Here is a 24,665-nt window from a genome sequence, read left to right as displayed (position 1 = left end):
ATTGCATATAAGTACCACATCTTCTTTATCCACTCCTCTGTCAATGGGCATTTAGATTGTTTCCATGTCTTGGCTATTGTGAATAGTGCTGCTATGAACATTGGGGTGCATGTGTCTTTTGGAATTATAGTTTTGTCCAGCTATATGCCCAGGAGTGGGATTGCAGGATCATATGGCAACTCTATTTTTAGTTTTTTGAGGAACCTCCATACTGTTCTGTATAGTGGCTGCACCAATTTACATTCCCACCAACAGTGTAGGAGGGTTCCCTTTTCTCCACACCCTCTCCAGCATTTGTTATTTGTAGACTTTTTAATGATGGTCATTCTGACCAGTGAGAGGTGGTACCTCATTGTAGTTTTTATTTGCATTTCTTTACTAATTAGCGATGTTTAGCATCTTTTCATGTGCCTGTTGGCCATCTGTATGAAGTATGATTCATTTTTATGGCTATGGTCAGAGCAAGTAGTTTGATTGGCTAAGTGAGGGGGTCCCATCTTGTAATATGAGTAGTGGCCCAAATAAAGCAAAGACAGTACAAACAAGAAAATTACAGACCAATGAATAAAGGTGTAAAACTCCTCAACAAAATATTAGCAAACTGAATATGATAATATATAAAAAGTATCATACACCAGGATCAAGTGGGTTTTATTCCAGGGATTCAAGCATAGTTCACTGTCTGCAAATCAATCATTGTGATACACCACATTAACAAAAGGAAGTCTAAAAGTCACATGATCATCTAACAGACACCAAAAAAGCATTTGGCAAAGTTCAACTTCCGTTCATGTTGAAAACTCTGATGAAAGTGGGTATAGAGGGAACATACCTCAACTGAAAAAAGGACATTTATGACAAACCCACAGGGAACATCGTACTAGATGGTGAAAGCTGAAAGCATTTCCTGTAAAATCAGGAAGAAGACAAGGATGCCCACCCTCACCACTGCTATTTTACATAGTATTGGAAGTCCTAACCACAGCAGTCAGACAAGAGAAGGAAATAAAAGGCATCCAAATTAGAAGGGAAGAAGTAAAGCTGTCACCATTTGCAGATGATGTGATACTATATACAGAAAACACTAAAGTCTCCACCAAAGCTATTAGAATTACAACAAGGTCCTACTCTATAGCACAGGGAACTATATTCAATATGTACAGCAAAAATTAACACAACATTGTAAATCAACTGTACTTCAATAAAAAATAAATTTAAAAAGCTATTAGAACTAATAAATGAATTCAGTGAAGTTGAAGGTTACAAGATTAATATACAAAAATCTGTTGATTTTTATACCATAGTAATGAACTATCACAAAGAGAAACACGAAAGTAATCCTGTTTAAAATGGCATTAAAAAGAATAAAATACCTTGGAATAAAATTAACCAAGGAGCTTAAAAACCTATACTCTGAAAACTATAAAACATCGAGAAAGGAATTGAAGATGATAAAAAGAAATGGAAAGATACCCCGTGTTCATCATTGGAAGTATTAATATTGTTAACTGTCCATACTAAACAAAGCAAACTAGAGATTTAATGCAATCCCTATCAAAATACCAAGGACGTTTTTTCACAGAACTAAAACAAATACTAAAATTCATATGGAACCACAAAAGATCTTAATTGCCAAAGCAATCTTAAGGGAAAAGAATAGAGCTGGAGTAATAATGCTCACTGACATTGGACTATACTACAAAGCTACAGTAATCAAAACAGCATAATACTGGCACAAAAACATACACATAGATCAATGGAACAGAATAAAGAGCCCACAAATAAACCCGCACACATATGGTCAATTAATCTATGACCATAAAAGGGCAAGAATATGCAATGGGGAACAGAAAGTCTCTTCAATAAGTGGTGGTGGGAAATTTACACACTACATATGAAAGAGTAAAATTAGAACATTTTCCCACACCATATACAAAAATAAACTCAAAATGGATTAAGGACCCAAGTGTAAGACCCAAAACCATAAACTTCTGAAAGAGGACAAGGCAGAACACTCTTTGACATAAATCAGAGCAATTTTTTTTTTGGATCAGTCTCCCAAAGCAGAAGAAATAAAAGCAAAAATAAACAAATGGGACCATATTAAACTTAAAAGCTTTCGCACAGCAAAAGAAACCATCAACAAAATAAGGACACAACCTACTGAATGGGAGAAAATATTTGCGAATGATGTGATGGACAAGGACTTAATTTCTAAAATATACAAAGAGCTCATACAACTCAATATCAAAAACAAACAAACAACCCAATCAAAAAAAGGGCAAAAGACCTAAATAGACATTTCCCCAAAGAAGACATACAGATGGCCAACAGGCACACGGAAAGATGCTCAGTATTGCTAATTATTAGAGAAATGTAAATCAAAACTACAATAAAGTATCACCTCACACCGGTCAGAATGACCATCATCAAAAACTCTATAAATAATAAATGCTTATTATTATAAATAATAAGAAGTGTGGAGAAAAGGGAACCCTCCTGTGCTCTTAGTCGGAACGTAAATTGATGCAGCCACTGTGGAAAACAGTATGGAGGTTCCTTAAAAAACTGAAAATAGAGCTACCATATGATCCTGCAATCCCACTCATGGGTATATATATATATATATATATATATATATATATATACACACACATATATATATTAAAAAAAAGAAAACACTAACTTGAAAAGATACATGTACCCCAGTGTTCATTGCAGCATTATTTACAATTGCCAAGATATGGAAGTGACCTAAGTGTCCAGCCCCACATGAATGGATAAAGATGTTATACACATATAACATCTCACACACACACACACACACACAATGGAATACTACTCAGTCATAAAAAAGAATGAAATTCTGCCATTTGCAACAACGTGGACGGACCTGGAAGATATTAGCCTTAGTGAAATGAGTCAGACAGAGAAGGACAAACACTCCATACTATGACTTATATGTGGCACCTAAACAGTAAAACGAACAAAGGAACATAACAAAACAGGAACAGACTCACAGATGTAGAAAAGAAACTAGTGTTTACCACTGGGGAGGGGAGGAGGGGCAAGATAAGGGTAGGGGGTTAAGAGATACAAATTACTATGTATAAAATAAATAAGCAACAAGGATGTATTATACAGCACAGGGAAATATAGCCATTACTCTGTAATAACTTTAAATGGAGAATAATCTAGAAAAATATCGAATCACTATGTTATTCATCCAAAACTAATATATTATATATCAACTATACTTCAATAAGAAAAATAAATAATGGCCCCAACAGAAGTATAACTTCTTTCTTCTAGAATAAATTTCTTAAGGGCTATCCAATTAGAGTCTTGCACAGGAGAAATCCACCAAGACAACCCAGTAGTAGATGTAGTGGATGTGGGTAACTGACCATAAACCCAACGACTGGAATAATCTTTAAACTCTGCATAGGATTGTGCTAATGATAGCAAAACATTTCATTCACATGCAAAAGTCCTCACAATCAAAAAACAGTATAAATAATCATACGAGTCAGGTCTGGCATCTTGGGATAGCCGTCTACTTCTGATGCCATCTTCTTTTTGTCCTGGTCTGAATATAATTTCTCCTGTGTTTGAGCATCGTGTGAGATGAGGTTGAGGTCAGCAGTCCTCTCCATAGACCAGTCGTATTCCACCTGCGATATCTACAGATCTGGGTGGTTTCCTCTCTTCTCAAGGTCTCCAACGTGTCTTGAGATTCCTCCACCTACTAGGAGGTATCCTTCCTTATTTACCTGGTAGTGTTGCTGGGAACTCTGAAGCAAGGTGCCAGGTTATTTTTCCAAGGGGCTTTATGGCTCCATAAAGTTCACCTTGGTTCTTTAAAGCTGTCTAGTCATATCTGATTCTGTGCATATTCTTAAATATGACATGCCAGTCAAAGCAATGGTAATAAAACAAGTGTTTCCATTTATGTCCTGTTACAAGGAGAATAGATTCTTATTGAACTTATGCAAATAACTATGTTGTCATAAAACTAAGAATACTAAGAGTTTCCAAATGCTGGAAGGATCAGGTAGAGAGAAAATATAAATGTTTCTGCTTACAAAGGTGTAATTTACCAAATTGCTGTCATAATTAGTTGAAAGTGAAATGCTTCCTTACGTCTAGAAAACAAAGATTAAAAGCCAGTGATATTTCAGACAAAAAGCCACAAAAATTAAAAACATATTCATCCCTTCACTGAGTCCTATGGAACTAATCCTTGTTGATCTTAATCTTGTGTTAACAATTTATGAAGTCATCAGGTTTTCCATTTGAATTCTTTAATTTCTTACCCAGTTCAGTGGTATGATTCGAAAGTTATCAGAAATCTGTATCTGTCAAAAAGACATTTCAATGTAAACAAATTAAACATAAAGTTCAAAACAGTTTCTCAGCCCCGCCAGGCACATGTCAGTGGCCAGATGTGGGCAGAGGCTACCGTACTGGACACTGCAGATACAGAGCATTTCCATGGGCACAGAAGGGTCTGTCTCAGGACTGCTTTAGATCTCTTACATTATCAGAATTATTACACACCATTGCCCCCAGAAAGTGAGGATGTGGGCTTGGTGCTGTGAGACACTGAAGAAGCACAGCCAGACAGAGCATCTTATCAATGGCTCTTGGAGACTCCTGGCTCCTTGCACGGTCCTCTGGGCAGTTTGAGTCTCAGGGTGGCCAGTGCCCTGCCCGCAGGACAACCCCTCTGCCTGGGGCAGATTAACCAGTCGGTTGCTGATAATGTAGATAAATGCTAACATTTCCTGGGCACTTTCCACCTGTCAGGTATGGTGCTGAGCACTTTACATAGATGATCTCATTTACCCTTCACCAGAGTCCTAGGAAGCAGGAACTAATATGATCCCCAATTTGTAGGAGAGAAGAACAAGCTCATGAGAGCTTTTTAAAAAAGATCATTATTTCAGGTTTTGAACATAAATCAAGGCTCTATGGCTATTTTTTATATTACACTTTTTCAACTTCACGGGATTCAAATTTTCACAAACTATATCTCTAAAAAATAAAGTATAGCTGTTTTCATTTCTGCCCAAACTGCCCCTTTTCCAGGAGCGGCTTGGCTTTATCTACTGTAGGAGCTGGCACAGAAAATTCTCTTGGTCAAGGGTGGGCAGACTCTGGCCATCCAGCCCACAGCCTGTTGTGTAAATCAGGGCTCCTGCCACAAGTACACCCATTCCTTACCTAACGTCTGGGCTGCTTTCATGCAAAGTCTTTTAGCTGCGACAGAGACTTATTGGTTCAGAAAGGCTAAAATATTTGCTATGAGACCTTTGACAGAAAAAGGTAACTGACTGCTGCTTCTGAATACCTTCAGGATACATAAATAAGATTGAGCCAAAGGGTGTGCTAGGGACTGGATGTGGAAGACCAAGGAGTGGTGGGCGTGCTTTTCTTTTTCCTTTTGGCCACACTGTGCAGCATGCAGGGTCGAATCCATGCCCCCTGCATTGGGAGCACAGAGGCTTAACCACTGGACCACCAGGGAAGTCCCTGTGGGGGGCGTCTTGAATGACTTCATGAATTCTGGCTTGAGCCACTGGAGGTGCTGGGTTCCAAGTTGAGGATGACTTGGGAGGGACAGAAGTAGGATGATAAGGGTTCATTTAATTTTGGACGTGTTAAGTTGAATTATAGCCAAATAAGCCTTAGCAAGCGCAGGGAGTGTGCATTAAATCTACAAATATTTAATTGACCTTCGTGTCTGTCTGGTTTTTCAAATTAACTTAATATTCACCCATTCCCTCTTGTCCAGGAATCTGGCACTGCCCAGTGAGTTCTGATCTGCAGGTCAAGCTTGAAACTTGATAGTCAATTAAGTCATTCATTCATTTATTCCAAAATCTTTTACTGACACCATAAATAAAGTCAAAATTTGAATAAGAAATGGATCAAAAGTACATTCAGTACACATTACAGAGGAAAGATCAATATCCTTAATATGTAAAGAACACTTACAAATAGATAAGAAAAAGACCAATGACCCAATCAAAAATTGGTGAGATATATGAAAAGGTAATTCATAGTAAAGAAATGAAACTGCTTCTAACCATGTTTTCACCCAGCAGTTGGTAAAGATTAAAAAATATGTTCAAAAAATAATAAAAAATGTGTTCATATACTGACTTGGCCTCTCCAAATGCATTGTTAGTTGGGTTCTCATCTGGCACTCTTTGCATAGAGCACTTTGGCAATAGCTGTCCCCAAATTTGAAATGCACATACGCACTGATGCAATTCTTTCAGTTCTAAAACCTATCCTGAGAAGCTTCCAATTGTGTGCAATGACACATTTTCAAGGAAGGTCATTCCAGTAGTGTTATTAGTAAGAAAAAACCAGAAGGCACCCAACTATCCAGTCTTAGGAGACTTGGTTAAACAAATCATGGTAAAGTCATTCAGGGGAATAGTCTACCACCATCAAAAAGAATGAGGCAGTTCTGTATGGACTGATATGGCAAGATTTCCAAAATATATTCGTTAGCTAAAAAAAGAAAACAAAAGCAAGAGTGTGTATAGTAGGATATCATTTATGTAAAAAAAGAAACAGGTGGCTAGTGGCAGATGAAATATATTTTTTATATACACACGTGCATATACATGTATAATTAAACCTATAAATTAACATATAATTAAGCATACAAATAAATGAATAAATATTTATCTCTGAAAGCATAGATAAGAAATCCGTTAATGCCAGTGGGGATTAGTCTAAGGAGGGAACACGGTGGGGAGAGCTGGAGGAGAAGGAGACATACTCTTTTCCATATGTTTTATCCTGTTGGAAGTTTTCACCACCCTTGCAGAAACCAAAGTTCCTCTACATCCACTTCCCCTTTCTTCCAGGACATTAGAACCCTGAATCTCAGCTGGGATATTGCTACCTGAACGAAGGACAGCATTTCTCACCTATTGTGCTGGTAGTCCGTTTGATTAAGGTCTGGCCAGTGAGGCATAGGGTAAGGACCATCCTTACCAGACAGCCCAGGTGGGGTGTGTTTCTGCACCTGTGTGCCCATCCGCAAGTGAGTCTCAATTGTTACCAGGAGACCTGGGAGGCTGAGGTGTTATCTCGGGGGTTTTGAAGGTATGCCATTGTGAGTAGCAGTGAGTGTGTGGGCGTCTGGGAGAGGGGTCACCGCTTGCCTGGGGGTCACTGTGCTTCTGATGATACTGCAGGACCAGCCCCCAGCCCCCAGTAACCGCTTCCCCCGACCCAAGCATCCAGGCCCTTGTGTCTCTGCTGCTCAGAAGCATAACTTGAGGCTCTTCCCTGTCAACCCGCACCTCCCTTCTCCTGGAAGACCTGGTCCAGGACAGAAGGCTAGACTTGTTGGGGAGGGGCGCTGGGGGGAGGACGGCTATCTGGGGCCCAATTGGAAAGCCCAGCAACAGAGACAGTGATGGAGGGAAGCTGGGGTCAGAGAGGAGGTGCAGGACCAGGATTTCCAGTCCTCAAACCCTGACAACATTATACTTTGTTTCAGGCGCTGTTTCAGTCACTGGACTTGAGTATCTATGTGGACAGGAAAGGGGCGGTGGTCGTGAGCGGCTCCTTTCGCGCTTTTGTCTTGCGCGTCCCCGGGCACGTTTTCTGGACCCCCTGCAGGATGCCAGGGACCAGCACTGAGCTAGCCCGCCCCGCCCCTGCCCCCCGGGAAGCCCGCGCCAAGTCACAACCCGGGAGGGGAGGGCAGTCCCGCCGCTGCCGCTCTGAAGGGTCTGCGCCATCTGTGCGAGTGCGCAGTAGGGGGCGGGGGGCGGCGGGGTGGCGCTGTGGGGTCTCCGCGGGGAGGGCTGGGGCGCCCAGCCAAGATGCGCGTGTGCGTTCTTGGCAACAGGGCGCAGGAGCTGCTGACTAGGAGCCCCTGAGACCAGATGGTGTGCGCGCTGTGGAGCCCCTTGAGGAACCCGCGTCTCCCCTGAGGGCGGCCAGAGTCCTCAGACCCTTCTCAGCCTCGGGGCGACTCCTGGTCCGAGGATTTCTCGGGCCACTGAGAGGACAGAAAACTGGAGGGGACCGAGGAGGACTGGGCTGTCCGGGTTAGGGGATGGCTGGGACTCCTTCCAGGTCAGGTGGAAGAGGAACAGGGTTCCGGTCCCGAGATTTTAGGAGGTAGGAGGGTCAGATCTGGGGACTTCGTAGTTTGATGGAGGAGGCGGGAGGTATGGGAGTGGGACACTGGATAGATCAGTTGGGGGTCGGGGGCTAGTTACCGAATTGACTGAATAGAACGTAGGAAAATGACTTGGGTGGGGGGGAGTCCAGAGGGCATTTGGGGAGTGGGGAGGGTCGTGAAGCCCCTCCGGAAGCTTTTGGGGGAGCCAGAGGAAGCTTGTGAGAAGGGCGCTTGGAAAAGGGTTTTCGAGCCTCCAGCGATTTTGCGCGCCTGTGCCTGCCTGAGGGTGGTGGCTGGGAGCTTGCCGGGGGCGTGCATCTTGGAGGGGCAGCCTCTGGGGTATGGGCCCTGGGTGAGACCTAGGGTCGGTCCTGGGTGTCAGCCAGAGGGGATCATGTGTCTGGAGGGTGATTTTCAGCTTTGAGCTGTGTCTGCAGATGTGTTTGTGTCTTTATGCCCTGCTTTCCAAAGTATTTGAAAATATGTGTTTCTACAAGTGTGTGTGTGTGTGTGTGTGTGTGTGTCTGTGCGTCTATGTCTGCCTGGGGTGTCTGCTGTTTTGAGCTCTGTAAATCTGAATCTGCGCGTTTGTGTGTGTGGATCTGTGAGTGGGTGGCATTGTTTCTAAAAGGCCTGCAAGCTGAGGGGGTGTCTCTGATTTTCTAGGAATGTCTGTGACTGCAGTGTGGGTGTGTGTCTGCAGTGTGTGTGTGTGTGTCTGTGTGTGTGCACGACTGGGTGTTGCTGAGCTTTTGGATGGATTTCCGCATATTTGTCTGTCTGATCTGCTAGTAGGTCTCAATGTTTTCAAGCCTACAAGGCTGAAGGAGTGATTCTGAGGTTTAAAGTGAGCCACTGTGAGTAGGAGCTGGGGGGCGTCCAAAGCAGAGTGACAGGGGGCATCTGAGGCGAGAGGCTACTGGGGGGTTGGGTCCCCAGGTGAGACTGAGGGTGGACTCTGGGGTGTCAGGCAGAGGTGGTCTGAGTATCCTATAGGGTGCCCTTTGAGCTTTAAGTGTGCAGGCGTGTGTGTCCTGCGTGTGTGTGTGCCTGGTGTGCCCAGTATTTGAAGCTGTGTGTATATGCACATTTGTGTGTGTGTGTGTGTGTGTGCGCGTGCACGTGCCTGAGTGTTACTGAGCCTCAGGTTGTGTTACTGCCCATTTGTGTGTATTTGAGGGTCTACAAGTGGGTCTTAATTTGTACAAGTAGAACACCGAGGCCGAAGGGGTGTCTCTGAGTTTCTCAAAGTATCCCACTGTGAGTAGGAGTGTGAGTCCTGGGCAGGAGGCCACCTCGTGGGAGGGAGTCATTGTGCGCCTGATGGTCCTGCAGGACCCACCCTGTCCCCCAACCACCCCCAAGGGGTCCCCAGGCCCCAGTGCCTCTGATGCATGAGCCTCTGTGCCTTTCCTAGGAAGGCCTGGCCTGGGCAGTGGGGGAGGAGCGCTGGGGGAGGGGACGGATTCTGAGGCCCAGTAGGAACCCCTCAGTAACAAGGATAGTGATGCTGGCAGGCTGGGGGCCTTCGTGGAGGAAGAGGCCCCCGACCCTCCCCCCTAAAAATACAATTGTAGCCAACACTCTGACGCCTGTGCTGGTGTCAGAGACTGTTTTAACCACCTGACTTGTGCTTGGGGGCGGGGGTTGGGGGTTTGTGCGTGTTGCTGAGCGACTCGGCCCGTTCATTCACGTGAGTTTGTCCACAGATTCCCTGGGCATCTCCGGAGCCAGCGCTGCTTGGGCGCCAAGGACAAGCACTGAGCAAGCCCGCCCGCTCCTGCCAAGGGGCGCAGATAGACCCGGGTCTGGAGGTCAGTCCCATGGCCGCAGCTCTGAAGGGTCGGCGCCATCAGGGCGGGGGCGCAGCGAGGGGCGGGGTGCGGGGGGAGGGTGGCGGCCGGATGGCGCTGCAGGGTCTCCGCGGGGAGGGTGGGGCACCAGGCAGGATGCGCGGGTGCGTTCAGGGCAATGGGGCGCAGAAGCTGCTTTCTAGGAGCCCCTGAGGCCCGATGGTGCCCACGGTGGGGCCCCTTCTGGAACCCGCGTCTCCCCTGAGGGCAACCCATGTCCTCACGCCCTTTGAGCCTCGGGGAAATTCAGGGTCCTATGATTTCTCTGGCCACTAGCTGGAGAGGAGACTGGAGGGGACAGAGGAGGCTGGGGTGTCAGTAGTAGGGGTGGCGGGGACTCCGTCCAGGACAGGTGGAGGAGGAGCCCGGGTCCTGGTCCCGAGATTTTAGGGGGTAGGACGGGCAGACGGGGGACTCCGTAGTTGGATGGAGGAGGCGGGAGGTATGGGGGGGGTGCTGTAAGGACACTGGAATGGTCGGTGGGCGGTCAGGGGGCCAGGTACAGAATTGGCCAAAGAGAACATAGGAAAACTATCTGGGGGGAATCCAGAGGGGAGTTTTGTGGACAACTTGGGGCAGGGAGCCTTTTAGAGGCGTTTGGGGGTCCGCTGAGGACACATATGATGATTCGCTGATGAATAAGGTGATTGATTGCAAATGCAAAAGTGTTTTTGAGCCTCCAGTGATTCTGGGGGCTCATGTCTGGCTGCAGGTGGGGGCAAGACCTGGCCCAGAACCAGGGCCTGGATGGGTGGGGGAGGGGCGCTGCGGGAGATCAGAGGTCAGAGGCCAGGTTGGAAGGTCCTGGCATCAGGGACAGTGATGCAGGGAAGGTGGGGGTGGGAGAGGAGGTGGAGGAAGAGGCCTCCTAACCACCCTCCTCCCCACCAATAACAACAGAGTTGGATCCAACACATAAACTGCCTGACTGTGTGTCAGGCTGTGTTCTCAATACCTGACATGTGTTTAATCGTATTCAACCCTCCTGTTTAATCATTCATTGTCCTTATGTTTATGGAGGGGACACCTGACAGCACAAGAGGTTAAATACCCGCTGAATCGGGGCTTGTTAGGTAAAATGCAGGATGCATACTTAAATTTGAATTTCAGACAAACAAAGAATTACCTTCCAGTGTAACTATGTCCCAGATATTTCTTGCCTATACTTAAACATAACTTGGCAAAATAAATAAAGGTGGTTTTTTTATGTAGACCCGTCCCGTGCAGTGTTTGGGAGCTACTTATACTAAAGTATGATTTGTGTGTCTGAAATTCAAATCTCAGCTTGCTGTGTATTTCTTGTAATCTTGTTGTCGTTAAATTTGGCGAGCTTGATCCTTGAGGTCTCTCCGCTCGTGACTGGAAGGCTGGAACCCCCCAGTGCACCCTCCAGACACACTGGCCCAAGTCCTGCCCAGGGTAAAGCTGGGGTGGAGGCGGGGTCCCAGGACCCCTCAGCTGAGCCTGCTGCTAGGCACCCTTGCTGCAGTGCTGGCCGCTCGCTCCCCAGGAGCTGTGGTGAGGGGTCTGTGGACCAGCCCCCTCGTCTTCACAGCAGTCCTGAGAGGCATCCTGTACCAGAAGAGGCCCCCGAGGACAGGGAGGAGGGGTCCTGGTCTGTACTACTTGGTCAAGCTATCTTGTAGCCTTAGGACAGGGCTGGAATATGGCACTGAAAATGCTGACCATGAGTGCACTTATTGAGTGCCTACTGTATGCCAGACTCCAGAGGCCCTTTTGATACTCAGTTAACTGACACATTCACCTCCAGGGTCCCAGCACTTTGTGTCATAATTTTTCTATTCTTAAAGAGGCATAAACCCCACACCCATGATCCCTGCCCTTGCCCTTGGCAGGCACCATGGCAATCGCTCTCCCCACATCACACACTGGGCCTTGGAAGCCACTCTAGGAGGGAGGCATTGCCAACACTTCCCCTTGGATGTTGGGGACCTGGAGACTTGGGGAGGAGATGGAGCTGCCTGAGTCCATCCAACATCTGAGAGCAGTGCTGGGGTTCACACCCGGGCCATCTGGGTCCCCAGCCCAGGCACTGACTGCTCTGGTCTCCTGTCCATAGGGAGCACCTGTAGTGTCACGATGCTACCTCTCAGCACCATCGAGGACCAGGAAACGGAGGAGGTGCAGACCAAGCCGCCGGAGAAAGGAGGTGAGACACACATGGGGTGGAAAACTGTGCGCAGGTGGCAGTGGGCAGGGTCTCCAGGGCACGGCTGATGAGGAAGTGTTGACCCTGAAGACTGATCTCAACCCCAAATATCTCCCACTGGCTCCTCTTGGGGAGGGCGGGCCCTGAACTGCCCCCGGTAGTTCTATCTTACATGATGATAGGACAACATCAAAACTAGCCCATGGCTATTGGCACAATCCATGTGTATTTTTCCATGTATTTCATCACATGTGTAGTGGCCTGTAACAATCATACAGGAGACAGAAAATACCTGACCATTTCCTGCAGAGGCATCCCCACAGGCAGCTGCATATCAGCTGTCCCTTCCTCCTGGACACGGGCTCCCCAGGGTGCCACTATCTCCAGAGCCCCCTGTTGTCTTACCCCAGCCCCTTCACTCACTGACCTGCCCTCTCTGTTCCATGTGGGCCTTCAGGATGCAATATAATGCATGTCTGCAGGCAATGCTGTGCAACCTCCAGCAAGTGTCCTAACCTCTCTGTGCCTTCGTTTCCTCTCTAATGTTGGATTAATATACTACCCATCTCAGAGACTTATTATGAAGAACCAAATAAGATAATCCATGTAAAATACTTAAAAGCATGCTTCACACATAGCAAGTACGCCACACATATTAGCTCTTGTCAATGGTTTCATGATGAAGATCTTATTATTACTGAGTTTCTCAAGCCACAGAGGGCAAGATGGCCTCACGAGTCTTTCCTCCTCCCTCAGCCCGGCCTTCTGAGAACCCTGGTGGGGCACCAAAGAAGCCCCCCAGAAAGAATGCAAGAGTGTCAGCCAGACGGGTGCCGATCTGTCCCATGGTAAGCCTGTTTGCTTCCTCCCTTTCACCAGAAGCCCTTGGGTCTGAGCTCAGGCACATCCACCACCCCCTCTGCCCAGCAGAGACCCTTGGGTGGCTCGGTGCCCCTTGTACCCTTGAGGATGTAGCCCCAGCTCTGGGGGATGGTTTTCTTAGAGTTGCTGCCCTCTTTCCTGCCTTCTTTTCTTTCCTAATTCCTGCCTCTGCTCCAATGTCACCTCCTCCATGAAGCCTCCCTTGCTCACTTTTGCCTCATTTCTCTCTAACCCCTGCCTTCCTGAATTTTTTTCAGAGTAATCATTGCTACCTGAGAGCACACCTGTATCTGTGTGTTCATCGTCTGTGTTCCCTACTCGAGTGGTGCTTGGGGAGCAGCAACCTCCTCTGTTGTTCAATGGCATATGCCCCTGCCTAGAACAGATGTAGCCAGCGTTAGGCACTGTATACACATGGGCTGATTACGTGAGGGAATGAGTTACGTAAGGGTCCCTCCTGCGCAGGCAGCTGTGGCTTTGCCCACCTGGACACCATTCCTCCTCCTGCTACTAACACCCTTGACTTTTCTTGGGGGACCACCTGTCTCCATGCCCTTCGGATGGATCTGATCCCATCCTCAGACCAGCTCCAGGTATGCCCCTGACCAGTCAGAGCCGGCAATGCCAAGGTCCCCCATGATTGTTCCAGGCTGGGCACGTGGCTCACCGTGGCCAATGAGGCGTCTGCTCTGCCTCTGGGATTCTTAACAGGTGGGAGGGGAGTTTGGAGCGGCCCTGATGGGGAACCATGGGTGCCACGGGGAGAGGTCAGGGGAGGCACAGGGTGAGGATGCTCGCAAGAACACGTTTCCTATTAGTGCCTGCAGCAGTCCCAGGGAGGACTCTCTAGAAATGTTATTAGAAAAGAATGTAAGAGTCACAGATTTTGCAAAGCAGTACAAAGATCATCCAAATTCACCAATTTTTAGCACTTTTTCTATTTTCGTGCATTCAGCCCTGATACACACTTTCATCTTATCTCTGTCCACATTCCAGTTTTGATAGTTTGCTACATGCTGTCTGCTTGGTGTTCTTTTTCCTCCTACACAAGGTCTGGTCTAGGGCAGGTATTGTGCCTAGTAATGTATCTTTACTTCTCTTAAAAGCTAGAAAATCTCCTCAGCCTTTCTTTGCCTCTATGGCACTGAAGATTTTGAAGTCCAGAGTCACACCCCGCCCCATATTCATGTTTTATTGGGTTTATTTTTTACTATTTCCCCATGAATGAGTTCCAGCATAGCTATAATCTCTGGAATACCACCTAAGTGATGCCGCGTCATTCTCATGACATCACATCGAGATGCACCCTAGGTCTGTCTGCCGTCACTGGTGATATGAATTTTGATCCATTCAACCAAGATGCTTGTCCCATTTCTCCACTTAATAATTTCTGATTTTCTTATTTCTCCATGTAACTAACTAATAAGAAATCATTGGAGAGACACTTGTAGATGAACCAAATAACCTAGAAGCAGAGACCATTCTGATTGGTCCTTTCAGGTCCTGTGCTCACCACTGAACCAAGCATCCGCTGAGGAGATGCAGGACCCCAGTTGCCCCAGCCTGGGTCACATGCCCATGGGAGTGTGAGGGGTTGAAGGTCCCCACCTTTCGCCAACCCCGAGAACAGAAGCATGGGATGCAGCAGTGATTCTCAACCAGAGGTGTTCCTCAGGGGACACCTTCAGTGTCTGGAAACACTCTTGTTTGTCACAATTGAAGGGGTGATGCTGCTGGCATCTGGTGGGTAGAGACCAGGGATGCTGGTCAACGTCCTGCAATGTCCAGGACGTCCCCCCCCGACCCCTGCAAGAAGGATCTGGACCCACAGTGTCACTAGTTTGGAGGGTAGGTAACCCGGAAATAGGGGAAAGGACGATTCTGCACAGGTGATTACACTGAGTGGAGGGAAAGCCTTCCTGTCCACCCTGAGCCTCCCAGCCGGGAGTGCCAGCCTGGTGAAGCTGAGAGCACAGACTCCAGAGTCGCAGTGCTGGCTTCAAATCCGGCCTCAGCCACCACGAGCTGTGGGACCCGGAACCAGTTCCTGAACTTCTCTGAGCCTCGGTTTCCTCATCTGTGAAATACGGCAGTAGGAACACCCCCCTCACAGTGTTACTACGAGGATTAAGTGAGTTCACATTTGTGCTATGCTTACAACAGTGCCTGGGATATAAGTATCTGTCACATGAATGATGGGAGATGTCTGTCCCCTGAGGAGGTTATATACTCACTTCTAATCCTGACTGCCTGATATCCCCCGCCTCTATGTCTGATCATAAAGAGTGAGAAAACTTACTGGTCCCTCCCTACCTCCGTTACCTCATCTGTAGGATGGAGAAATAAGAACAGAGGCCACCTCATGAGGATTAAATGGAACCTGACATGTCATTCATGCAGCAGAGTAAATACTCAATAACCACTGGGTAGAAATAATAGTCCTCTCAGAAATTACTGCAGCTACATACTGCCAGCACCGTGGGAGACACTTTATATTGAAAGGAAGTGTTTAATTTTTTTAGGAAAGCAGATGGTTTTAAGAAAGCAGCAAAGCAAACGTTGTCACAGCTAACGGGTTTCCAGCTCTCAGTAAGTGGCAAACATTGTTAAATTTAAAGATCCTTTTCTAGGATTACCTTGTTCAGTCCTCACACTCCTCTATGAGAGAGCAGTTATTTTTATTCCTTTATACAGAAATGTAAACTGAGGCCAGGGAAGGTCAGGATGCTTGACCCAGGATCCCCAGCTGTACGTGGCCAAGTAGGAATGCAACCCTAGGTGGGCTGCCCCTGAGTGCACGTGCTCAGCCCCCAAACTAAGGGTGACTGGACACTACCTAGGCACTAACATTCTATTCCTTCGTCTCTGTTCTCTGTCCTTCCAGCCAAGTGTTTGCTTCACCTTTTACATGGAATCGAATGACTCTGACTTTGAATCACAATCTTCTTCTGAAACTTCGAAACCTGGTTCAAAGCGCACCTCCCCTTCGAAGCCTCGTGCAAAGTACAAGGAGATCAAGGCATGGGAATGTCCCCTGTGCTGCCTCAGCATTCTCTACCTTTCCTAATACCTGAGGCTCCTCTGCTTCCCACCCTAGACCCCGCGCTCCCAAAACACACTTCCTGGGCTACTCTGGTGTAAAACTCCAAAATACAGCTGCTTAAATATGCCACAGTTGATTTCTCTCTGATGGTGATTGTGTGTAAACTTCCAGGGGGGAAGTGTTACAAACTGGTGGATTTGGGCAGCCAGGGTCCTTCAACTTTGGTGCTCTGTGCCACCTGGCTGGAGAGGGCTCACCCCCCACACCCAGTCCACATTCTGGGTCAGGGGAAGGGAGATGGGAAGAGGGAAGGGGAAGACACACTTTAGTCCTTCAAAGGGCAACTCCTTCAAGATGCCCAGATCACTTTTCCTCAAACCTCATTGGCCAGAGCATAGTCACATGACCACATCTAGCTGCAAGAGATGCTGGGAAGTGCAGTCCTTAGCTGGGCAATCCTGTGTCACCTACTAGCTTCTATTATTACAGCAAAGGAGAATGGATATTGTGTCCACCGCTGACCAGGTCTCTTATGTTAATTTAGCCCTGGCACCAGGCTGTGATGAATACATGAGTGAATAAATGTACTCTTCAATACTGTCTCTCTCTCCCATTGACTAGGATCTCCTCCATTTTTACACACATATTTAGAATGATGAACCTTCGAGCACTGACCATGTGGTAGGCACTGAGCTAATGTCTTTACACATTTTGATCCACTTAATTCTCACAACCATATGGCTAGTTCTGTTATTATCCATCTTTCCAAGAGAAGAGAACAAAGAGGCACAGAGAGTTCATGTCACTTGCTTCAGGTCACACAGATCACAAGTAGCCAAGCCAAGATTCACACCCAGGCAGGCTGGCTCCAGAGTCTCTGCCCTTAACCACCATGGTAATAACCTCACACATGTGGACACTGGGACTTTCCCAGATGGTCACACAACTGTGAGTGGAAGAGCATCTTCCAACATTCATACCTTCCAAGATTCATAGCGTCCATTCACTTACCTCTTCAGATATTGCGTAAATACTCGGAATATGCATGTAGACTTATGTTTAGACACAGTAATGCCACTTAACTGCAACAACAACAAAATCCACAGAAATTGTCGATTGAAGTGAAAATGCACAATGTGAGAGCTGTGAGTTTCAGTTTATTTGGGGACTTACTGAGGACTATAGCCCAAGAAGCAGCCTGTCAGAGAGCTCTGAGGAACTGCTCCAAAAGGTAGGTAGGAGGTCAGTTTCTGTGTGATTTTGGAGAAGGGGTCCATGCAGTCAAGCACACATCTCAGCACAAGGTTCCTGTTGGTCATGAAGAACAGACATCTCAGTCAATGATTTTAGTGCTTTTCTAAGTATGGGAAGATGCAAGAATCTTGGTTCATAGTATTTTTTTCCTGAAAATATCTAATTATCTGAGGGCCATTTCTGCCACTTTCCCCAGAGCATAGAGTGCCTCACCCAGGTCTTCACCCTGAATTCCTTTCAGGGTGAACTGTAGGTGGTATGGAATGGTGGGCAGCATCCTTTAGTTGGCAAACTTCAGGAGCAAAGCCACAAGGGGTCGTGGAGGTGTCTCTGCTGAGGTTTCTGGGCTCCTCCAGATGCCTGGTGGATGCTGGTCCTCAGCTCACCCAGGCTGGCTTCTCTTGGGACACTGGGGAGACCTGGCCCTGCTCCAAGTATCTTTCATCCTCCAGCAGGCTTGCCTGGTCATGTTCATCCTCATGGCAGGGGTAAAGACGCAAGAGAGAAACAAATACCAGTTTCACAAGGACTTTTGAAGCTTCTGCTTGAATCACATTTTACCCGCATCCCTTTGGCCAAAGCAATTACATGGCCAAGTGCAAATTCAGAAGAGGAGGGCACTAAACACTTAGGGGGCTGCAGGTTTGGACATGGGGGAGGGTAAAAAACTGGGGCCATGTTTGCAACCTACCACAAGGCAGGATTGTGATCATATCCCCAACCTGCATTGGCTCCCACCTGTTAGAACACAAGAGGATTCACCAGCCAGGCACCTGGGAGGGAAGCCAGGAATGTGGGAGAACCTTCACCTGCCAGGTGGCCCTTCTCAAGCGTCAGAAAAGTCTCTGGGAGGATATGTTACCAGTGTGAGGGATGAGGAAAGACTTCCTGCGTATGCCAAGTGTTCAGAGTCATCAGAGCATGCTTCCCAGATAGAAACCCTACAGGTGTCCTGAGTATGGGAAAGCTTTCCCCAAGACCCACCTCCTAATAATCACGGGAAATTCCACATGGCTGGGAAGCCGTGTGCATGCACCAAAGGTGGGGTCCTTCGGGCAGGTCTCCTCCCTGACGCACCACCAGAAAATTCATGTTGGAAAAGACTGTAAACTCTCCCAGTGTGAAAAGACCTTTAGCTGGAATGCACGCAAAACCCCCCAGTGCAGGTAAAATGAGGAACCTCTGTGGGTGGAATTTTCCTTCATTTCTCCTCAGAAGTTTTCTGGTAGATCAGAAGTTCTCATTTGGGGTGATACTCCACTGCCCCTCCTGGAACTTCTCCACAATGTAGGGATATTATGGTTGGTCCAACGTGGTGGTGCTACTAGGCTCTAATGGGCAGGGGCCAAGGATCCTCTACACCTCCCCCAATGCACAGGCACAGCCCCTGCACAAGGAATGTTCTGGCCCCAAACGTCAATAGCGATACTACGGGAAACTGCATTTGAGAAGGAATTCAGTTTAATTTTCTTGCCCACAGCAAAGTAACCATGAACTTCATATGGCTACTTCAACGTAAAGGAGTCAAACATAAATAAAATTCGGAACAGAGTTTCTCAGCGTCTCCAGGCAAGTTTCAGTGGCCAAATGTGCTCAGGGGCTACCATACCGGACACTGCAGGTGCAGAACATTTCCACGGGCACAGAAGGGTCTGTCTCAGGACTGCTTTAGATCTCGTAGGCTATCAGAATTATCACAAACTGTATCCTCCAGAAAGTGAAGATGTGGGCTTGGTGCTGTGAGACACTGAAGAAGCACAGCCAGACGGAGCATCTTATCAATGGCTCTTGGAGACTCCTGGCTCCATGTACGGTCCTCTGGGCAGTTTGAGTCTCAGGGTGGCCAATACCCTGCCTGCAGGACAACCCCTCTGCCTGGGGCAGATTAACCAGTCGGTTGCTGATAATGTAGATAAATGCTAACATTTCCTGGGCATTTCCCACCTGCCAGATATGGGGCTGAGCCCTTTACATAGATGATCTCATTTACCCTTCACCAGAGTCCTAGGAAGCAGGAACTAATATGATCCCCATTTTATAGGAGATAAAAGCGAGGCTCTCATGAGCTTTTTCAAAACACTATCGTTTAAAATTTTCTACCAGATTCAAGACTATGTGCCTATTTGTATCCTATGCTCTTTCCATTCACAGTATTCAATATTACACTATTTTTTCAATATTATTTTCATAAAATATTTCTTTTTTTTAAAGACACGCCCGTTCAGTTTTCTGCTCAAACTGCCCTTTTGCCAGAGAGCAGCTTGGCTTTATCTACTGCAGGGTCTGGTACAGAAAATTCTCCAGGTCAGGGATGGGCAGACTCTGGTCATCCAGCCCACAGCCTGTCGTGTAAATAAGGGCTCTTGCCACAAGTACACCCATTCCTTACCTAACGTCTGGGCTGCTTTCATGCAAAGTGGAGTAGCTGCTACACAGACCCGATGGCCCAGAATTCTAAAATATTTGCCATGACATCCTTGACAAGACAGGTGACTGACCTTGCTTCGTATAGATGCCAAACTGAAATCAGTACGGGTGGAGGAGTGAGAATGGTTAGAAAAAGGAGAGAAAATCGTGAACTATCGGAACTGTGATGCACAGTGTAAAAGATATTTTGTGTTTGAGTCCAGGGCACAGGCTGCATACATGTGTTCCTCCGTGTGTGGCGTGTGTTTGTTCATATTCAAAGAACAAGTTTAGAAATACTATGTACTCTTATTTCCTGCACAAGTAATTCTCAACCACTAAAAACCTGCCCAGGGCGACCTTCTAAATTGCTTTCCCTAACGAACGAGGACGAAGAGGCCCCCGACCCTCCCCTCTATTAACGGAATCGCAGCGAACACGCTGACGCCTGTGCTGGTGTCAGAGACAGTTTTAACCACCTGACTTGTGTTTGCGGGCGGGGGTTGGGGGGTGTGCGTGTCGCTGAGCAGCTCAGCCCTGTTCATTCGCGCGAGTTTGTCCACCGCGTCTCCGGGCATCTCCGGAGCCAGCTCTGCGCGGGCGCCAAGGACAAGCACTGAGCAAGCCTGCCCGCTCCTGCCCAGCGGCCCAGCCAGAAGCCGGGTCCGGAGGTCAGTCCCGCGGCTGCAGCTCTGAAGGGTCTGCGCCATGTGGCGGGGGCGCAGCGCGGGGCGGGGGTCGGCGGGATGGCGCCGCGGGGTCTCCGCGGGGAGGGCGACGCTCCCAGGCAGGATGCGCGGGTGAATTCTGGGGAGTGGGGTGCAGGAGCTGCTGCCTAGGAGCCCCTGAGACCCGATGGTGCCCGCGGTGGGGCCCCTTGAGGAACCCGCGTCTCCCCTGAGGGCGGTCGGGATGCTCAGGTCCCCGTGAGCCGCGGGGCGACTCCACGTCCGAGGATTTCTCTGGCCACTAACTGGAGGGGACAGAGGAGGCTGGGGTGTCAGTAGTAGGGGTGGCGGGGACTCCGTCCAGGACAGGTGGAGAAAGAGCCCGGGTCCTGGTGTTGAGGTTTTAGGGGGCAGGACGGGCAGACGGGGGACTCTGTAGTTGGATGGAGGAGGCGGGAGGAACAGGTTTGCTCTGCACACCAGAGAGGCCGGTCGGGTATCGGGGGTCAGGTAGCGAACTGGCCAAGTAGAAAATCGGAAAATGATACTGCAGGGAGTCCAGAGAGTAGTTTGAGGGATGAGGAGCGGGGAGCCCCTCCGGTTGTGTTTGGGGGTTCGCTGAGACGCACAAGAGGTTTGCAGATGAGAAGGGCCTTTGGAAAACAGCTTTTGAGCCGCCAGCGCCTCTGTGCGCCTGCGTGCTGCGGGTGGGGGCAGGGAGCCTGTTGGGGGCACGCATCTTTGAGGGGCAGCCTCGGGGGCATGGGCCCTGGGTGAAACTGGGGATGGGCGCTGGGTGTCAGCCAGAGGGAACTTGTGTTGGAGAGGGTGATGTGTAATTTCAGCTTCTGCGTCTGCAGTTGTGTGTGCCCCGAGTGTGTGTGTGTGTGTGTGTGTGTGTGTGCATGTCCAGGACTGCCTGTGAGGAGGGCATTCAGTACTGACAAGCACGCCTGCCCACCTGAGTGGCGGGGGTCTCTGAGTCTCCCTGGAGTGTGTCTGCAGGTGTGCTTGTGTCGTCATGCCCTGGTTTCCCCAGTGTTCTTCTGAAAATGTGTGTCTCTAACAATTGTGTGTGTGTCTATCTGGCCGGGTGTTCCCGCCCTTTGACGCACCTTGTATTTGCACGATTATGTGTGAGGGTCTGTGATGGGTCTTGTTCTTTAAAAAGGCTTAGAGGGAGAGGTTTGACTCTAAGTTACCAGACAGTGTGTCCTGAGTGTGTGTGTGTTTTTAATTGTGTTTAATCCTCAGGCTTAATATTTATAGTCCTCATTTTCATGACAGCGCAAGAGGTTAAATAACCCCTGAATCAGGGATGGCAGGTAAAATACAGGACACCTGCTTAAATTCGAATTTCAGATAAATAATGAATTACCTTTTAGTATAAGTATGTCCTGAATATTTCATGGGACTTACCTACACTTAAACATAATTTAGCAAAATAAATAAAAAATGATTTTTATGCAGACATGACCCATGCAGTGCTTGAACATCCTTACGGTAAAATATGATTTGTGTATCTGAAATTCAAATCCCAGTGTGCTGTGTATTTCTTGTGATCTTGTTGTTGTTAAAATCTGGCGAGCTTGACCCTTGAGATCTCTCGGCTAGTGACCGGCAGGCTGGACCCCCCCAGTGCACCCTCCAGACACATTGGCCAAAGTACTGCCCAAAGTAAGGCTAGGGTGGAGGCGGGGCCCCAGGACCCCACAGCTGAGCCTGCGGCTAGGCACCCTCGCTGCAGTGCTGCCCCCTCCCCAGGGACTGTGGTGAGGTGTCTGTGGACCGGCCCCCTCGTCTTCACAGCAGTCCTGAGAGGCAGTCTTAAGACTTAAGACTTAAGCCTCCTGTACCAGAATGGGGCCCCTGAGTCCAGGGAAGCGAGGTCCTGGTCTTAACCGTTTGGTCAAGCTGCCTTGTAGCCTTAGGACAGGGCTGAAATATCACACTAGGAATGATGGCCATGAGGTGCACCTGTTGAGTGTCTGCTGTATGCCAGACACCAGAGGCCCTTTTGATACTCAGTTAACTGACATTCACCTTCAGGGTCCCAGCTTTTTGTGGCATAATATTTTTTCATTTTTACTTATTTACAAAACAGAGACAGACTCACAGACTTAGAGAACGAACTTACGGTTACCAGTGGGGAAGGGATAGTTGGTGAGTTTGGAATTGACATGTACACACTGCCATATTTAAAATGGGTAACCAACAAAGACCTACTGTATAGCACAGGGAACTCTGCTCAATGTTATGTGGCAGCCTGGATGGGAGGGGAGTTCGGGGGAGAATGGATACATGTATATGTATGACTGAGTCGCTTTGCTGTGCACCTGAAACTATCACATTGTTAATCGGCTATACTCCAATATAAAATAAAAGGTTTTTTAAAAAAGGTAATATTTCTTCATTGTTTAAATGGTCATAAACCCCACACCCATGATCCCTGCCCTTGCCCTTGCCAGGCGCCATGGCAATCGCTCTCCCCACATCACACACTGGGCCTTGGAAGCCACTCTAGGAGGGAGGCATTGCCAACACTTCCCCTTGGATGTTGGGGACCTGGAGACTTGGGGAGGGGATGGAGCTGCCTGAGTCCATCCAACATCTGAGAGCAGTGCTGGGGTTCACACCCAGGCCATCTGGGTCCCCAGCCCAGGCACTGACTGCTCTGGTCTCCTGTCCATAGGGAGCACCTGTGGTGTCACGATGCTACCTCTCAGCACCATCGAGGGCCAGGAAACGGAGGAGGTGCAGACCAAGCCGCCGGAGAAAGGAGGTGAGACACACATGGGGTGGAAAACTGTGGGCTGTTGGGAGTGGGGAGGGTCTCCAGGGTAAGGCTAATGGGGAAGTGTTGACCCTGAAGACTGATCCCAACCCCAAATATCTCTCACTGGCTCTTCCTGGGAAGGGAGGGCCCTGAGGGGCTCCCAGGATGGAACCACCAGACATCACCTCCTGTCAGTAGGTCCTGTCACTGCCCTGCTCAGACCCTTCAGTGATCTCTTGAGAGCTGAATGAATTTGGGCTCCTTTCTGTGGCCTGGACACCCCTGTTGTCTTACCCCAGCCCCTTCACTCACTGACATTCCCAGTCTGTTCCCTGTGGGTCTTCAGGATGCAATTTAAGGCATGTCTGCAGGCGCTGCTGTACAACCTCCAGCAAGTGTTCTAACCTCTCTGTGCCTTGGTTTCCTCATCTCTAAAGTGGGATGATGAGAGTAGCCATTTCAGAGAGTTACTATGAAGAACCAAAAAAGATAATCCATGTAAAATACTTAAATACATGCCTGGCACAAAGCAAGTACTCCACATATATTAGCTCTTGTCAGTGGTTTCATGATGAAGATTTTATTATTATTGAGTTTCTCAAGCCTCAGAGGACAAGATGGCCTCATGCCTCTTTCCTCCTCCCTCAGCCCTGCCTTCTGAGAACACTGATGATCCACCAAAGAAGCCCATCAGAATGAAGGGAACGATGTTATTCAGAGTCCTGCCGTTCTGTCCTGTGGTAAGTCTGCTTGTTTCCTCCCTTTGGCCAGAGGCCCCTGGGTTCTGAGAAGTCAGGTACATCCACCACCATCTCTGCCCAGCAGAGACCCTTGGGTGGCTGGGTGCCCCTTTGTCCATCTCTCATTCCGGATGTGGCCCCATCTTGTGGGGGATAGTTTTCCTTGAAGATGCTGCCTTCTTTCCTGCCTTCTTTTCTTTGCTAATTCCTGCCTCTGCTCCAATGTCACCTCCTCCATGAAGCCTCCCTTGCTCACTTTTTCTCCATTTCTCTCCAACCCCCTTGCCTTGCTGAAGTTTTTTCAGAGTAATTATTGCTACCTGAGAGCACACCTGTATCTGTGTGTTCATCATCTGTGTTCCCTACTAGAGTAGTGCTTGGGGAGCAGCAACCTCCTCTGTTGTTCAATGGCATATGCCCCTGCCTAGAACAGATGTAGCCAGCGTTAGGCACTGTATACACATGGGCTGATTACGTGAGGGAATGAGTTACGTAAGGGTCCCTCCTGCGTAGGCAGCTGTGGCTTTGTCCACCTGGACACCATTCCTCCTCCTGCTACTAACACCCTTGACTTTTCTTGGGGGACCACCTGTCTCCATGCCCTTCGGATGGATCTGATCCCATCCTCAGACCAGCTCCAGGTATGCCCCTGACCAGTCAGAGCCGGCAATGCCAAGGTCCCCCATGATTGTTCCAGGCTGGGCACGTGGCT

The 24,665-nt window shown here is 48.2% G+C and overlaps 1 protein-coding gene across 5 annotated transcripts in view; it reads left to right on the top strand.

Annotated features, from left to right (window-relative positions):
- The window catches only part of LOC101288959 (uncharacterized), a 61,779-nt gene that overhangs the window by 11,868 nt on the left and 25,246 nt on the right, over positions 1-24,665 (top strand). For 2 of the 5 annotated variants that reach the window (XM_033412058.2, XM_049703315.1), the window contains exons 1-3: positions 20,858-20,947; positions 23,130-23,219; positions 23,862-23,953. In XM_033412058.2, coding sequence (XP_033267949.2) covers positions 20,881-20,947; positions 23,130-23,219; positions 23,862-23,953 — 249 coding nt within the window. In that variant the 5' untranslated portion in view covers positions 20,858-20,880. Of the gene's footprint in view, positions 1-6,887; positions 8,158-9,870; positions 9,976-12,094; positions 12,185-20,233; positions 20,441-20,857; positions 20,948-23,129; positions 23,220-23,861; positions 23,954-24,665 lie in introns of those variants that run through there. The other 3 variants (XM_049703317.1, XM_049703316.1, XM_049703318.1) reach the window with 3 other exon arrangements.

This window comes from Orcinus orca, chromosome 20 (assembly GCF_937001465.1).
Source record: "Orcinus orca chromosome 20, mOrcOrc1.1, whole genome shotgun sequence".
In the NCBI taxonomy this organism is placed as follows: domain Eukaryota; kingdom Metazoa; phylum Chordata; class Mammalia; order Artiodactyla; family Delphinidae; genus Orcinus; species Orcinus orca.
The sequence above is the reverse complement of the archived record's forward strand: the minus strand, read 5'-3'. Positions and strand labels throughout refer to the sequence as shown.